The following is a 17,546-nucleotide window of genomic DNA, read 5'->3' on the forward strand; positions in this document are numbered from 1 at the left end:
CAAAATCAAAATTTAGAATTTGATCTTGACCTTTGACCTTGACCTAATTTTCATTTTTTTGGACCAAGGATCTTAAATCAAAAGACCCTAGGTCTCTATCACTTATGGTTTACCAGTTAGAAATGCATATCACCTATATCATATATAAAAGGGGGGATAACTCTCATATGGAGTCTCCGGATAGCTTCGGTCAAAATTATTCAAATCATCTTGAGGATGTAACGAGCAATTTGGTAAAATAAATTTGTCGGTTTCTTATACGGTTGCGAAGCCTTAGAGATAACAAGAAAAACAGTGTTCGGGGAGATAACTCTTACAAGGTAAATGTTTTTGTTACACGGTGTCAGTTTCAGAAGCGTATTAACTGTTCGATATCATATACCATATATCTAAGCGACATCTTGGAAAACAAAAAAACAGTGAAGGAAAAAAAATTTGGCGGAAGAAAAAAAAATAATAATCAGAACAAAAACAATAGGTCTTTCAACTGAAAGGTTGAAAGACCTAATAAATGTATTGTTTAGCAGGAAGTATTTCAAAATACTATAAATGTAATGTTTAGCAGAAATAATGTCAGAAAAGGATAAGCTACATTTACGAATAATACCTTTTTTCAAATCAAATCAATATTGCGATTGAAATGGACAATACATCTGAGCATTAAATCAAATCAAGGCATATATATCTTGATATATATGTCATTTTCAAAATCGTAAATTGATACGATGTAATATAAAGTAAAACGAGTAATATTAAGAAAATATATCTTTGAATGATGCACATAATCAACTTACCTAATTCAATGTCGTTGTAATTCTCTATAAATAGAAGAAAATTAATAATCGTATTTTGCCAAAATATTATTTAATATGAATATGAATATATCAATCAGGACAGTAGGAGTTAATACATTAATAATAAACATACTTCATTTAATTTGAAACACACTGGACAGTATTTTGAATTGTCGTGTAGAAGTGAGCGTAGGGAAATTATGTACATGATAAAACTAATTTAATCATAAAAATGAATATGCCATATAATATGCATTGAGATCACGTGACAGAGTGGACAGTTGTGTTTACGTCCAGAGAGAAAAAACTGAAAGTTATAGTAGTTTTATTGTGATAGTTAACGGATTATAGTGAACAATTTGATATATATAAACAATAAGTGAACTGAAGATGATCCTGAATGAGTTTGAATCGAGTATTATGGTTGGTTTCGATGAAAATCCACTTAGTCAGATTAGAGCCGGTGATTATGTTCAAACAGTAATGGCGCCAAATTCATTGGTCAATATCAACAGTCAGCCCGGTGAATACAAAAGCACTGTGAGTACAATAGCAGTAGTTTACAATACACCAAATTCTGCCCCTACACCTACTCATACACGTAGAAAACGTCGTTTGTCCGAGTCCGATTAGACAGCAAGTAAAAATAAGAAAATAAAAAGTTCAGGGCACCCCCCCCCCCCCCAGGTAGCCTTATCTGACACTGTAACGTTCAACGCTCTTTCAAACATGATAACCAATTTGACCGAAAGCATGAATAATCTTAGTAGTAGACTAGAGAAAAGAATCCGTGCAATAGAAGGAAATGTAGGAAAACCTCTGACAGTCAAGTTTAATACGGTTATAAATGATAGAGTGAAAGGCAAAGTTGACAAACTGAAAGCAGAAATAACAGATGAAGTAAGTGAATATAAAGACACAGTTAAAACCCTTGAAAATTCATATGCTGAAATAGTAACATCAAAGTGTGATAAAACAGACCAAATTCAGAATCTAAATGTTATTGTAAAAAAATCTTCCTGTAGATCAACGTAAAAATTCAGATAAAACCTTCCTGAAATCAAAAGTTTCAATGGATTGAAGCTTGCTTAATATGTTTCTGGTAAGGATGTTGTCAGATAACAAACTTATTCAGGCAGTAATAAACCAGGTATCGTAGTCATTGGAAATGAAAGTCTTGAACTAAAGGAATTGGTTTTACAATCAAAGAAGGTGTTGATGAACTCTTCTAAGTATTCAAGAGTGTACATTAAAAATAATATCCCTTATGAACAAAGAATCAATAACATTAACAACCGTACAATTTTGAGAGCCATGGGCAAAGATGATGATTTTGTTGTTAAATCTGGTCGCATTATTAAAAATTATTACAGTTTAATAACACGTTAATCAACCATGTAAACACTCCTGAAACGGCCAGATAATTAAACGATAGCCCGTAAGCAAAATAGAAACGATATGGATTCACACTCGAAAAACGGCAAATCTTTCGAAAATTCTTCTGATGAATGGCGAAGATATTCCTGAAATAATAGAGCTTTCTTACAAATTGACGAAAAGTACGTATGCTTGACGAATCATACGTAAGACTCGTTTTAGGGATCTTTTATTTTGACATATTGAAATAATAGTCGTAGAACTTCGGACAATTATCCTACATGCATCGACACTTATTAAGTTGGATTTTTCTTGAGATATATTAAGGACTTCGGGACGTACGATAGGTTAAAATATGATACCACTAGATCGGAGGAGATAACACTTCAAATATCCTAAATATAGAGTAGTCAGACGAAAATATTTCCCCTAATAGACTAAAAAACGGCCTCTCCCTCACTCAATTCAATAGTTCAATGTTACACTGTTTAACCTAAAAAAAAATGTCAAAGCAAATACATTGTCTTCTTCCCTTACAGAAAAATAAGAAAAATTAAAATGTCAATTGTTCTTGAACAATTGAGAGGTCTTTCCTTTTCGAAATGTAAAGTACTCCAATAGGCGTAGAATGCATTGAAAAGCTCTAAAACACACACAAAACCGTTAAAAAATGACACAAAAACAACAAATTCGATAATTTGGACATGACCTTGGCTTTTGACCTTGTAACCTTAGTGAAGGTCATTGGTCAACAATGTCATTGTAAAAGACCCCATGGGTCTAGGACTTTTCGTTCAAGGGTTAAAGCTAATTTTACCTTTTCAGAAACCGTTAACGGTGGTTATGCCCTTAAGAATATGTCAAATCCTTTTGGTCAAAATGTAAAAAAGTTGTGCCTCAGTCACCTAAACATTTTTCACTGTTTACCATTTCTGTAAGATAAACCGTTTTTGAGATATCGACTAACAAGTTGAAAGGTCAAAAGTCAAGGTCAACCTAAAAAACCTTTAAAACACATTAAAAATCATCAAAATAAGGTCAAAAACAAATAATTCGCTATCTGGGACATGACCTTGACCTTTGACCTTGTGACCTTTGTCAAGGTCATTAGTCCGAAATGTCATTGCTGAAGACCCCATGGGTCTAGGACCTTTGGTTACGTAGTAAAAGCTGATTTTGTCTTTTCAGAAACCTAAATCAGGGGTTATGCCCCTTACAGAAAGGTCAAATCTCTTCGGTCAAAATGTAACAAAGTTGCGCATTAATGACCCAAACATTTTCCACTATTCGAAACGTCTGTAAGTATAATGGTTTCTGAGATTATCCCATAACAAGGTGTTAGGTCAAAGGTCAAGGTCAACATACAAATTTGACCTTGAGGTATTTTTCAAAGATACATGAATTGATGATGATTGGTGAAAATCCTAGGTGTCTACGACTTACGGTTTTTGAGTTTTGGTGGCCAACCGACACCGGTTAATTTTCATAGGGGCATAACCCTACCAATGAGTCGTTGAATCTTTTCGATCCAAATGTAACGAAGAACCGGGGTCTGGTCCTGAATAAATTTCACCCTTCGGTTTTTTTCTACCTATTATGGTTACGGTGTTGGAACGATAACAAGGTTTTTGGGTTTCGGAGGGATTACTCCGAACCGACAAAATATTTCGACTCACAGGGTGAGTTCCGGATAGGTATTCATGACACCGATACAAAGTGTGAACAAGAAAGCGACATGGTTTACGGTTACGGACGTTTATTTTGTCAAAGTTTGGCGGAACAAAAAGAATAATAATTAAAAACCAATTGTTCAGAGAACAATTGAAAGTCTTTCCACACCAAAGTAATTTGGATAAGAAGGTAGTTTCTTTATGCTGATGCGAAAAATGATGGTTTAATTATCTTTTTGAGTGATATAAGGGAAATAATATGCTACTTCCGGTGAAATGAATGTCACGTCCGGTCTCATATGATAGCTTCTTTCACACTGATTCCAAAAATATATAGTTTCTCTATACTTTTGTATGTAGAATGGGAGATAATTGGCCACTTCCGGTTTGTTGGAAGTTATTTTTAGTCTTCAGTAATCTGTTCATGTATCTATATGACAAATAATATGGATTCTGAGTACTTTTATGTGAAAAAATTGCAAAAATAGCTACTTCCGGTTTCCTAAAGGTCACTTCCGGTAGTCATTTTTCAAGGTCATTTGTCACTTAACCTTTTGTATAAGGTCAAATATCTTTATAATGAACTTAATTGAAGTTATAATCAAATAACTTCATATCAAGACATTTCAGGGGCACCAACTCCTATAAGATGCCATTTAATTGTATAAGACTAAATGTAGCATATCTTCATTACAATAAAGCTGATATTTTGCACTTGTTCTTTTATATGTATCTCTCAAAGTGTCGGAGAAAATGCAAAAACAAGCAAAAGTCACAATTGAGAACTTGACCTTGACCTTTGACCTTGACCTCATTTTCTAAGTTAGGACCTAGGGGACTCAAATAAAAACATTCCAGGGTTATACGGTTAACTGTTTATGAGTTAAATAAACTTACCGACAAATTTATTTTGTAAAGGTAGATAACTCCTATAAAATTTCATCGAATCGTTTCGATCCAAATACGCCAAAAATTACTGAGGATGTAACGAACAATTTGTAAAAAGAATTTTGTCGCTATCTTTTTTTGTTACGGAGGAGATGCACACAGAGGATAAACAGTGAAATGGGAGATAACTCTTACATAGAAAATGGTTCGCCTTAGCAGGGTGAAATTTAAAAGCGCATAAACTATACGATACCATATGAGAAATATCTAAGCGACATATTGCGAAACAAACATTTTGCGAAAGAACAAAATTTGGCGGAAGAAAAAAAAAAAAAAAATAATAATCAGAAGAAAAACAATAAGTCTTTCCACAGAAAAGTGGAAAGACTTAAATATAAATCGATTGCTTTTAAAAAGCAATTGGAGGCGGTCTTTCCCCCCTTTGAAATTGATTGAATGGGGGGGGGGGGGGGGGTGTTTGTTTGTTTCTGTATGGGGTCTATATCATTTTTACCGGAGAAGTTTCATGTTTAGTTTGGAAAGTTTTTATTTTATTTTAGGTACAGCGCGCGCGCCAGATTGAGGAGACATCACGTGACGCGGGTTTATAATAACGAAAACTTTTTATTTCTCTTTAGGTGGGGACGTTGAACAGACAACATGTATAGAGACAGAATGTACACAATGTAATTTCTTTTGTCATTGTAGGAAATTGACATTTTGATCACAGTTCACAAGCAGTGCATGTTTTGGATTTAATCGATCCGGTGTAACTTTAATACACATTTAAGGATTATTTTCTGATAATGTACATTTTTCAGCACCTGTTTGTAACACAGATTAGTATTTCAATCTCGGAGCGGACATTTTATTGTAGGTTTTTACTGAGATTTACGGACCTAGCAAGCGATTTTTACAGCATTGCCATTTCTTTTCTCTAGGAAAAGTCTTGAGAGATATCTGCACCAGGTTTTTTTATGAACCTTTAGTACATGTATGCCCTGCTGCCGGCAAATTTTCAGGTCGATTGGACTTGTAGTTTCAGAGAAAATGTGGATTTTTTTTCTTTTGAAACAAGCGAAAAAAAACAAATGAGAACTTGGACCCCGTATTAAACACGCATAACGGAAGCATACATACAATGATTGATTGATTGGTTGGTTGGTTGGTTGGTTGGTTGATTGATTGATTGATTGATTGATTGATTGATTGATTGATTGATTGGGTAATTGGTTGGTTGATTAAACACGTTGGATAGGGTCAAATTAAACAGCGAAAAAGAAACAAAAAAGATCTTGTTTAAACACATGAGACAGAAAATTGCATGCACTGATTGATTGATTGATTGATTGATTGATTGGTTGATTGATTGATTGATTAAACACGTTAGATAGGGCATTTGAAACAGCGAAAAAGAAACAAAAAATATCTTGATTAAACACATGAGACAGAAACATTCATGCACTGATTGATTGATTGGTTGGTTGGTTGGTTGGTTCGTTGGTTAAACATGTTGATTGGTTGATTAAACATGTTGGTTGGTTGGTTAAACAAGAAGGAAAAAGAAGCAAATGAGATCTTGGACTCCATATTAAACACATGAGACGGAAACATGCACTGATTGATTGATTGATTGATTGATTGATTGATTGATTGATTGATTGATTGATTGATTGATTGATTGGTTGGTTGGTTGGTTGCTTGGTTGGAATTCAAACACACATAAAACTCTTTAAATAGTGCCAAAATCACATAATTTGCCTCTTAGTACATGACCTTGACCTTTGACCTTTCGACCCTCGTCAAGGTCATTGCTCCACAATGTCATTGCAAAAGACCCTATGGGTCAAGGACCTTTTGTTTAAGAGTTTTGCCTAATAATGGCTTTTTATAAACCATAAATGGGGGTTATGTCCCTTACATAATGGTAAAACCAATACAGTCATAACGTAACAAAGTTGCCCTTTGAAGTACCAAGCATTTTTCACTACTTAAATTTTCTGTATCTATAACCATTCCAAAGTCATAGGGAAATCTAAAATACGACCTTGACCTTTGACCTTGACCTAATTTTCATTTTTTTGGACCAAGGACCTCAAATCAAAAGATCCTAGGTCTCTATCACTTATGGTGTTCCAGTTGAAAATACATTTCAAAATTTCAAATACAAAAAGGGAAATAACTCTCATATGGAGCGTTCATATTGCTTCGGTCGAAATTGGATAAATCAGGCGAAGGATATAACGAGCAATTTTATAAAATAAATTTGTCGTAATCTTTTACGGTTGCGAAGGAGTTGTGATCACAAGGAAAACAGTGTTTGGGGAGAAAACTCCTACAAAGAAAAGTTTTCGGTTACGCAGGGTAAATTTCAAAAGCGCATAAACTGTTCAATATCATATACCAAATATCTAAGCGACATATTGCGAAACAAATGTTCATCGCAAGAACAAAATTTGGCGGAAGAAAAAAAATAAATTAAAAACCAATTGTTCAGAGAACAATTGAAGGTCTTTCCATCAAAACAATGTATTTTGATATGAAAGTTGTGAAACTAAGTTTAAAATGTCATTTCAATCGTCAAATGATAGCTTCTAGTACGCTGATTCCAAAAATATTTGGTTTCCATACATTTTTTTTTAAATAAGGGAGATAATTTGTTACTTCCGGTTTGAAAAATGTTACTTACGATTATATTTGAATATTTACTTGACACTGATTCCAAAAATATCTGGTTCTATATACTTTTATATTAATAAAGTACAAAAAATAGCTACTTCCGGTTTACAAAAGGTCACTTCCGGTTGTTTCTTTCAAGGTTAAATGTTTGATACCCTTTTCCAAAAGTTTCATAGCTTTATCATGTATACATATAAAATAAAACCAAAGGTCAAAATCTAGAACGTCAAATTAAGCTATCACCTTGAGATCAATTTCAAGGTCATGAACTAAGGATCTCAAATCAAAAGACCATAGGTCTTAATTATATTTGGTTAATGACTTATATCACCAAACACGTATTTTTAAATACAAGAGGGGAGAAAACTCCCTTTTACGTTCAACGTGCCCTTGCAATAAAAATTTATGTGTTACGACATGTCGCAACTAACAATTTAGTAAAAATAATTTGTTGATATCTTATACGGTCTTTGGATATAAGTAAAAATAAGCCAAATTCAAATATTAGAATATGACCTTGACCTTTGACCTTATTTTCATTTTTTTGGACCAAGGACCTCATATCAAAAGATCCTAGGTCTCTATCACTTATGGTTTATAAGATAGAAATGCATATCACTTATATCAGATGCATAAGGGGACATAACTCTCATATGGAGCGGTCATATTGCTTCGGTCAAAATAGAACAAATCATGCAAAGGATATAACGAGCAATTTTGTAAAATAAATTTGTCGTTATCTTTTACGGTTGCGAAGGAGTTGTGAGCACAAGGAAAACAGTGTTTGGGGAGATAACTCCTACAAAGAAAAGTATTCGGTAACGCAGGGTAAATTTCAAAAGCGCATAAACATTCAATATTTTGAATAAAATGTGGACATGCTGGCACTATAAATTGATGCGAACAACATTGTGTGGTCATTGTTTTCCAATACTGCTGTAACTTGTATATTACAGTCCCTCTTGACCTATAATTATAACTGAATTACTGTGCAGCTATATAGATTTGCAGAAAGAAAGAGCAAATAACGTCAGTTTACTAGATTGATGCGGTCAAACGATTTTTGTTAAACAGGTCCGTCCGAGGTACGAAAACTACTCGTAAACAGATATCCCATTTGTTTACGATTCAATAGTTTGAATAAAAAGAGGACATGCTACATTGTAGTACTATAAAATTGTATAAAAACTTGGAACAGGCACATACATGCAGAATATGGCGGGGTTAAACATATTCTCATGCCGAAGAAAAATCTGAAATAAAACCGGCAAAATAATAAACTCTTTGTGATATTAATCGCTATTTTGTCGAAGCCTTTATATTTATTTCTTAAAACTTATAAATCAATTCTAGCCGTGGAATTTATAAATCAATTTTAGCCGTAGGATTTATAAATCAATTCTAGTCGTAGAATTTGTAATCAATTCTAACCGCAGAACTGTTCTTGAAAGATTTGGTCAGTTCTAGGTAGCACTGTCTTAAACTGTTCTAGGGTAGATCTAGAACTGTCAGGATCAGTTCTAGGTAGAACTGTCCAAATCAGTTCTAGGTAGACCTGACCAAATCAGTTCTAGGTTAGAACAGTTCTAGCAAGAACTGACACTAAAAGGTGTCAGGCTTACAGTTCTACGTACTGTCCTAGAACAGTTCTCTAGACAGATTCTGACAGATTTAATGAGAGGTTAGAAGTGATCTCCAATGTATCTTGGCATTGCACAAGGTCGTGTTTTTCTTTGACTGTTTACGATGTCATAAAATTAAATCTATCGGATGTTAGATATGTACTGATTGATAATTTAGTCGTAGAAATTTGATGTTCAGTGGTTGACATTTGTTGATGTGGTTCATAAGTGTTGCTCGTTTTTATACAGATTAGACCGTTAGTTGACCGTTTGAATAGTTTTACACTAGTAATTTTTGGAGTACTTTAAAGCTTGCTGTTCGGTGTGAGTCAAGGCGCTTCGTGTTGAAGACATACTTTGATCTAAAATGATTTACCTATATAAATTGTGACTTGGATGGAAATTTGTCTCATTGGCACTCATACCACATCTTCTTATGTCTATTGGATGTATGATTTTGTTATTATATGTTTTCGGTTGAGAACTAGCTGTCAGAAACTGTGAGTATTCTAAGATATGTACCTAGTGTTTCTTTGGTGTTGGTATTTACAATACATATACCGGCCACATCTAATGAGAGTTTTTGTTAGATGTATTTCGATTTGTATCCATCTGATTAGTTAAATCTTTTTTCAACTGATTTTTTTAGTTCTTTCTTATGTTGTACTGGTAACATGTTTAACCCCTCCAAATTCTATACTCATGCCCCTGTCCCAATTCAGGAGCCTGTAAATAATTGGTTGCTGCTTGTTGCTGTGTACAAAATGTAACATATTTGTTTTTCTATATTTTATTGGCACATTAATTAGCCGTTAGTTTTCTCGACTAAAGTGTATTACTTTTATCATTTCGGGGCTACCTCTGCGGTATTGGCCTGTTCGTTGATAAGGGACGACCGGTAACTTTTAGTTGTTGATTTCTGTGTACTTCGTAACGAATTGTATCATTGACAATATGATCATACCACATCTTCATTTTTCATAAATATTTGTTTTTATTTGTTTCAGTTTGGATCTGTCGGTTATACATGTAAATTCGTTTTTTGGATGCATTAACGTGATTATAGTTATAAGTAGATGCATTAATTGCCAATGTGACAACTAACATTTAAGATCAACGGTCAAAGGTGAAAGATTTTCTTATAAATGTGTATTAATACCGTTTCTTGGTGTCTTTTTCACTTTTTTGTCTTTCCCTTTCTTCTTTTCTAAAAAAAACAACATTTATTGAGGATTATTTACTATTCAATTTGTCAATTTGGTAAGTACTTCGAAACTTCATTGTAATTTTGTACAATTTTGATGTAATGATATGTCAAAAATTTCTTAGGGAATTATTGCATGTTTTTTATTTTTTGGTATTTTGCTGTTTTTATACACTTACAAGTTTACAGCTATCACTCAGTATTTGGAGATCAATTATCGAGAAAGAACGATAATCAACTATTGATATTGGATCTCGAAGGACATCTTATTGATTTAAAACGGTAGTTTCCTCATCTACATTTCAATAACAGAATAAAATGTAATCCAATATGTAATTTTTATGATATAATTCTTATATGATTTGTATATCTATAAAATACTTGAATTGGATTGGTCAATAAGAAATTTTCTCTTGGTTGACACTTCGATAAACTATGTTTCCGAAACTACTTTCGTAATCTATTCATGCGCGATACATACACATCCTGGCAGGGATACTTGGATTTTCAGCAAATTGAGATAAAAAAAAAAAAAATGCATAACAGTTGTTTCTATTCTAATGCATATATAACCAAACAATAATTCCGCGAAATTTCATGAAGGATTTGGCAAATTACGTCATGGCAAAACACGACGTCATACGAATGCAAACTTCTAAAAAAAAGGATTATTTCGTTACGTGTACGCTTCAAATTCGGATAAGATCTCATTAAAATGAAGTGTTGGAGGTAGGTGTTATTTTATTCTAGATTCCGTTGCATTTATCGAACATTTAAGGATTTTAGAAAGTCAATATGGCGTCCATCTTCTTAGTTACGACCTGTCAGTTGTGCATGTGATGGTGATTTTAGTAGCCTTTACACAAAAAAATGTTAATAAAAAATGTAGACTATTTGAATTCAGAATTATAAGGACTAAACACATTTGGTCTAGAGGTTATTGATGTGTAAACCGGGGTTCTTACTCAAAAACTTTACATAAAAGTCCATCAGACTTTAATTCAGTTTGTTAGTTAATATCCCCGGTTTACACATCAATAACCTCTAGACAAAATGTGTGTAATCCTATAACTGTATAATGAATGTACTAAATTACTACACATTTTCTCTGATTTATTTTTAATTTATATTACTGTAACAGTTTTAATTGGATTGCTCGAGGGTATAAATCGTTTTTTTTTAAATATAGGATTTTCCTATGTTGGAACACAGTCTGTATCTAGATCAATTTTTCTTTTTTTGTGTAATGGTAACAATATTGATATTGGTTCCCAATACATATATTTAGGTTTATTGTTTACTGAGCATTTTAAAAGAGGGACGAAAGATACCAAAGGGACAGTCAAACTCATAAATCTAAAACAAACTGACAACGCCATGGCTAAAAATGAAAAAGACAAACAGAAAAACAATAGTACACATGACACAACATAGAAAACTAAAGAATAAACAATACGAACCCCACCAAAAACTAGAGGTGATCGCAGGTGCTCCGGAAGGGTAAGCAGATCCTGCTCAACATGTGGCACCCGTCGTGTTGCTTATGTGATTACAAATCCGGTAAATAGTCTAATTCGGTAGGTCACATTCATGAAAGGGAAGGGGATTGTAGTTACGACGTAAGGAACATATCCGATATCATTTGTGAAACGGTTATTCCATAACGGTCAACCAACTCGTGATGGCGTCCGTAAAATTTACGAAAGGATGATTTCAACTTCACCATTTGGAACTCTTGGTTTAATAGCTTCCTTGTGAGCAGTAACCCTCTATCAAGAAAGTCATGATAGGAAATGCAAGCACGCGAATATCGTATCAATTGGGAGATATATACCCCGTATGCAATTGCTGCTGGAATGTTGCTACTTAGAAATGGTTTCCTCTATATGGGGAACACGTGATTTTTCATGTATAAATAGTATAAAAAATAGAGCCATGCGTTTTTTTCATGGGTGAAGGAAAGTACACGCCTAATATGTCTTTGTATTGTGACATGGGCTGGATGCCATGTAAAATCAAACAGTGGACTAGTGTTTTTAGAAATTGGACACGTTTTAATAATATGAATGATGATAGAGTAAATAAAAAAGTGCTTATATGGGGTAACACATGTAAAAAAAGTAAAACATTGACATTTTAGAGTTAAAAATAAGTTTTAGGAACTTGATATGGAATATTTGTGTAATGGTGCTATTTTGAAATACGGATTTAATTAAGAATGTTGAAAATGTATGTTTTGAAAAATTTAAGAAAGAATGGTATGACAAGATTATGTCAGATGATAAAAATAAATTACGTACATATAGAACTCAAGGTTCACAAATGTATATGGCGTAGAAAATTATTTAATTTTTAATATACCAGGTAGATACAGGAGTGATTTAGCAAAATTTAGATATGGTGTAGCACCTATCATAATTGAAACTGGTCATTATGAAAATATTTATATTGAAAATAGATTATATTTTAACTGTACTGATGACGTTGAAGATGAAAAACGTATTGTGTTAAACTGTCCTGTATATTCAGATATTCGTCATGTTATTTTAACCATGGTAGTATTGTTGATGAGATTGTTTTTTTACATATGTCTGATAATGAAAAATTTATATTTCTTTTTACAAATGAAAATATGGTATTTTATACTGCCAAAATCTGCTATGAAATTTTAATAAAGCGAAAATGTATTTTATATTCATGATAGTTGACTTGTATTTGTATTATCATTTAAGAAAAATTATTTTCTAGTCTCTCATAACTCTATAGAGTGGCTCTTGTTGTTAAGTTGTGTTTTTAAAAAACTGTATATTTTATATGTTACAAGCCGTGAGACTTTAATCAAGTATTTGTCTTGTCTTGTCTATGTTTTCTATAAATGAATGTTATCATATACTTAATAGAAGAAAAAAATAAACAAATGAGGTCAACATTCATTTAAGCTCAGAATCCGCCTTCGAAAAATGCATGCATTTTTGTTAAGGAACTTTTTTCTGTTAGACTAATAGGAGGTAATATCGAAATAAAAAAAAACTTAATTACAAATATCGCTTAAATCTTACAATTGTTAAGTTCAAGTACAGCTTAATTGTAAATAATAATAAAAAATATAGATCACCGACGAGTTAAAAAAGAGAGCCTAATTTTAATGTTAAATGAAATGGCATGTTTGTACCAACGGGAGATTTGGAGCTTTTTCAATGATATAAGCATTTTAAGTCAGGGGCCAAAATCGAATCGATTTTTTGTTGTTGAATTTTGTACCATATCATAAAGTAACAATTAATAGTGTAACAAATAAAATTTATAATGAAAAAAAAACAATGTTTAACTTTTTCTGAAATTTTGTACCCTCGAGCCTCCTTAACTTGGCAGATTGCAAAACAATGAGACCATCTTACAATCTCATTAAAATCCGATGTTCTGATAGTGGAGGGTAGCGTATCAGAACATCGGATTTTAATGAGATTGACCATCTTACATTTTAATATTCAGGCTATTTCTGATTTTAGCGATCAATATTTTTTATAAAATTAGTTTTTTTTGCCATATAACTTTTAGGCGTTCAAATTAGTCTGCATAATTCACTCTGGCTGTTTTATCAAATTAACGAAATTTAAGGTTACATGTAGCTTGTGGATCAGTTGTTTTACATGTTTTAAATGTGCAGATGATTTGTCAAAACTTAATAACGCCTTGAAAAGTCCGAAATATTATATGGGGAAATAAACATTTTGACAAATATCATTTCCCTATTCTATATTTTCTGCCTTTTGATAGTATAACAGATGTTTTCACGTTAAATCGTGTTTGTTGTATTCACGATCAGTTACCAAATAGTACACGATTCATTTTAATACATTTGTAACTTATTATATCACGATTGTTCTCTCTCCATAGTTCGCACAATTTGGATCTGTGACCACGAGTTTTAAGGCAATTTCTGTCTATGTTTTGGTTATGTCAGCGGTACTTTTGGAACCAAATATATATATAATGTTTAAATTTTATTCGGTTAAAATCAATAATGGGAAAAATAAAATTTGAAAACCAACCCTGAATAGGTTTTTCGACTTGAGAATAGACTGGTCCTTGGTCGTTATTATCATTGTGTGTCATGTTCTCCCTGTGTTGCTTTTTCTTATTGACTACGCCATACAACGGTCCAACTTCGGCATTTGTAACTTCCCCTGATGTCACATATAATGGGTTTGTCTTTAAACCTTCAATAAAAGAAAATAAACACAAGATATAAAAAATCAGTGCTTTTACGGTCGTGACACATTGTAAGAGATAAATAACAATGGAGTCAAATCATGATGGCTTATTAGTGTTCAACGACCAGTGACAAATATCACATCTATGTCAAAAGAAAAAAATCGTTAATATACTATGAATATTCGTTATGTATTTGTACAACATGGACACTCCAATCAGAAATGATTGATGGGTTTTGTTAACTAGGAAACAATCAACGTAAAAATGTGTTATCCAACCCTGGTACAATAAGTTAATCGTCTACACAATTATAAAGATGTACTTAGGTGAAATTGAAAAAAATAAGGATTTCAAATTGATACTACCTGTATAACTCAGAAGATCATTACTTACGAAACAAAATAAGCCATACATATTGGTAGGTTATGGAGCTCCTTTTTGAGATATTTGATAAAAAAAAAATGTCTCGGAAAAAGGCTGACTCGGACTCTTACCTTGTATTTGCAGTTGTATTCTTTTCGTCTCATATCGAAAGAAAAGAAATATAGAATCTGCTTAAAATACAGGTTATAAGCAAATGAAGTTATATATGAAAAGACAAATAGGTGTTATTGTGCAAAATACTTTACCCTGTATTGAAGGATAAAATCCAAGGAGTCCGAACAAATCCCTAAAATGTTACTTACGTAAATCCTTAAAATGCACAATTCCTTTAAAAAATGATACATGTCAACAACACATAACCCAACAACACAACTAATCAAACACATTTGTATCTCCTTTTAAATAGAGACACGTATCTACAGATTAAAACACTTTTCAAGGCACCGATACTTCAGAAAGGTTATGGAAATACAGAAATGAGATGCTAAGATAGAGAAAAACTAAAAAAAAAATAAAAAACAACGAAAAACTAAAAAAGAACTCATTTTTAATTCAAGCAATTGTAATCCAGCGAAATAGCAAATAGATAAAACATAGGTTTCATATCTTGTACAAATAGGTATTTAAGATTAACCTAGTATACCAATATACAATGTATCTGAGATACAGTTTATACAAGATATGTCATTTATACTTAATTCTCTAAATGAAAATAATAAAATTGTAACAATAACTTCTGATAAAATTCTGCATTTGGATTAGGCTTGTGTTGGTTTTTGTGGACTTAATCCATCAGTTGTTTTCAATTTCAATCATAGAAACAACAATAGAAGCATTCTGCATTAGTTTTGAAGATTGAACAATAAAAGACGCTTCACAAAAAATCTTCAAAGCAAGCACTTTGTTCAGTATATCATCTGTGAATGTTTAGACAACAATATGCCAATTAACTCGTCATTGATACCAGGGTTGCACAAAAAAAACTCACCAGGGACGTTCGAATCTAAAAGAAATTTTAAAAAGTTAAAAAGGCCAAATAAAGTACAAGGCTGAAGAGCGAAGAGAGAATAGTTACGAGTAACGCCAATAACCAAATTAATCAAACTGAAACTATACCTATGAGTGATTTCAATAGCAGAAAACAAGTCCAAAGCTGTACATTCTTTTTTCGATGACTGTACATTGCACTAGAACTCACACAGCAACGTCGCTAACAGTGAAATGAAATAATATATTGCATAATGTTGTGGTGCTGAACATCGATGTATAGTACTGAACCAGTCCATGTTTTATATGTACCTCATCATGCATCGATGACGTAATACGCATAATGCAACATTCTTACTCTTCACATATAATATATTGATCGTATATTGACATTATTGATTGCATTGATTGTTTATATTATAATTGTATTCCTATATGTATAATTTCTGTGTCACCGGAATAAACCATGGTAAGTTTCATATACCGTTCTTATTATTATTATATGCTCGGATCTCACGACATTGGCGTCGCCGACAGCTCGAACCTGTTGATTTTAAAACTACCGCTTCTGCACGGTGTGTTTCACACCATTTGTTTAAAATTCTTGCAAATTATAGCAAAGGCTTTATTTTAATTAAAACCTCTATCAATTTTGGAAAGTTTTAATAATTTTTCAGGCAGTACTGCATATTAGATTCACTGTTTGAAATCTAATGCTTGTCTAGTTTCTCGTTTTGATTGAGTCGCCATTTTGAATAGCAATTAGCTGTGTCACGTCAAAACTGAGAAAGACGGAAGTTGGTTTTCCGCGCATGATTTGGCAGAAATTCAGTACAGGCACCTTGGCATTTTCAAAACACGGTGTCAACGGTTGAAGTACAGTACATGCATCGTGGTTTTTTACAAACACCGATCTTCGTGCAAAATTACAGTACAGCCATCGTGGTTTATTCCTAACACCGATCTTCGTGCAAGACTACAGTTCAGGCATCGTGGTTTATTACAAACACCGATCTTCGTGCAGAAATACAGTATAGGCATCGAGGATCAATATAAACACCGATCGGTTTGTGGCAAAGTTCATTACTGTCTTGGAGAACACATTCACGACACGTTTCAACGCAGATTCACAGTACAGTTTGAGATAAAAAAAAATACCTAACACCGACAATCAACAAACACTTTAAAGTAAAAAAAAAAAAAACAACAAACAATTAACATATTTTTTAGGATGGTAAAACCTGTCATTCTTATGGATGCCACTTTGGATCAACTTCAAGCAATTGGGGGGTATAGACAATGATATGGCTATACAGATACTTGAGGTAAGAGCTTCCTCACATTTCATAGACTGTAATGCAGTGTTCGCCATTACTGGTGTGCCAAAGTTAACTTTGATGAAACATTTTATTGAACCTGGTATATACTTTTATCAGAAACTGCACACTGATCTGGTGAGTTTAAGGCAGGTATTCAACAGGAGTTGTCCATCATAACATCAGGACAACAAGAGGAAGATAAGAAATTGGCTGAGGTTGACAAAACGGAAGAGACAACAGGAGCATCATGCATCCGCTTAACTAAAATGGAGCAAAGCCAGTTAAAAAGGTCAACCATTCAGTTCCAAAATCACATATAATTATTGCAGGACGAACATCGTGAAGTTCCAGAAAAGCAAGATACTCTAATAAAACATATAAACCAGCAGGTTGAGGAACAATTTGGA

At 32.9% G+C, this 17,546-nt stretch overlaps 1 protein-coding gene across 1 annotated transcript in view; it reads right to left on the minus strand.

Annotated features, from left to right (window-relative positions):
• LOC143078545 (uncharacterized) overlaps positions 1-17,192 on the minus strand; it is a 56,052-nt gene extending 38,860 nt beyond the window's left edge. Inside the window, exons 1-4 of the mRNA XM_076253406.1 lie at positions 17,141-17,192; positions 14,287-14,454; positions 10,190-10,237; positions 795-818 (exon numbers count right to left, since the gene is read on the minus strand). Of these exons, the coding sequence (XP_076109521.1) occupies positions 795-818; positions 10,190-10,237; positions 14,287-14,454; positions 17,141-17,192 (292 nt within the window). The remainder of the gene's footprint in view (positions 1-794; positions 819-10,189; positions 10,238-14,286; positions 14,455-17,140) is intronic.
• Between the last annotated feature and the right edge of the window lie 354 nt (positions 17,193-17,546).

Source organism: Mytilus galloprovincialis, chromosome 6 (assembly GCF_965363235.1).
Source record: "Mytilus galloprovincialis chromosome 6, xbMytGall1.hap1.1, whole genome shotgun sequence".
Taxonomy (NCBI): domain Eukaryota; kingdom Metazoa; phylum Mollusca; class Bivalvia; order Mytilida; family Mytilidae; genus Mytilus; species Mytilus galloprovincialis.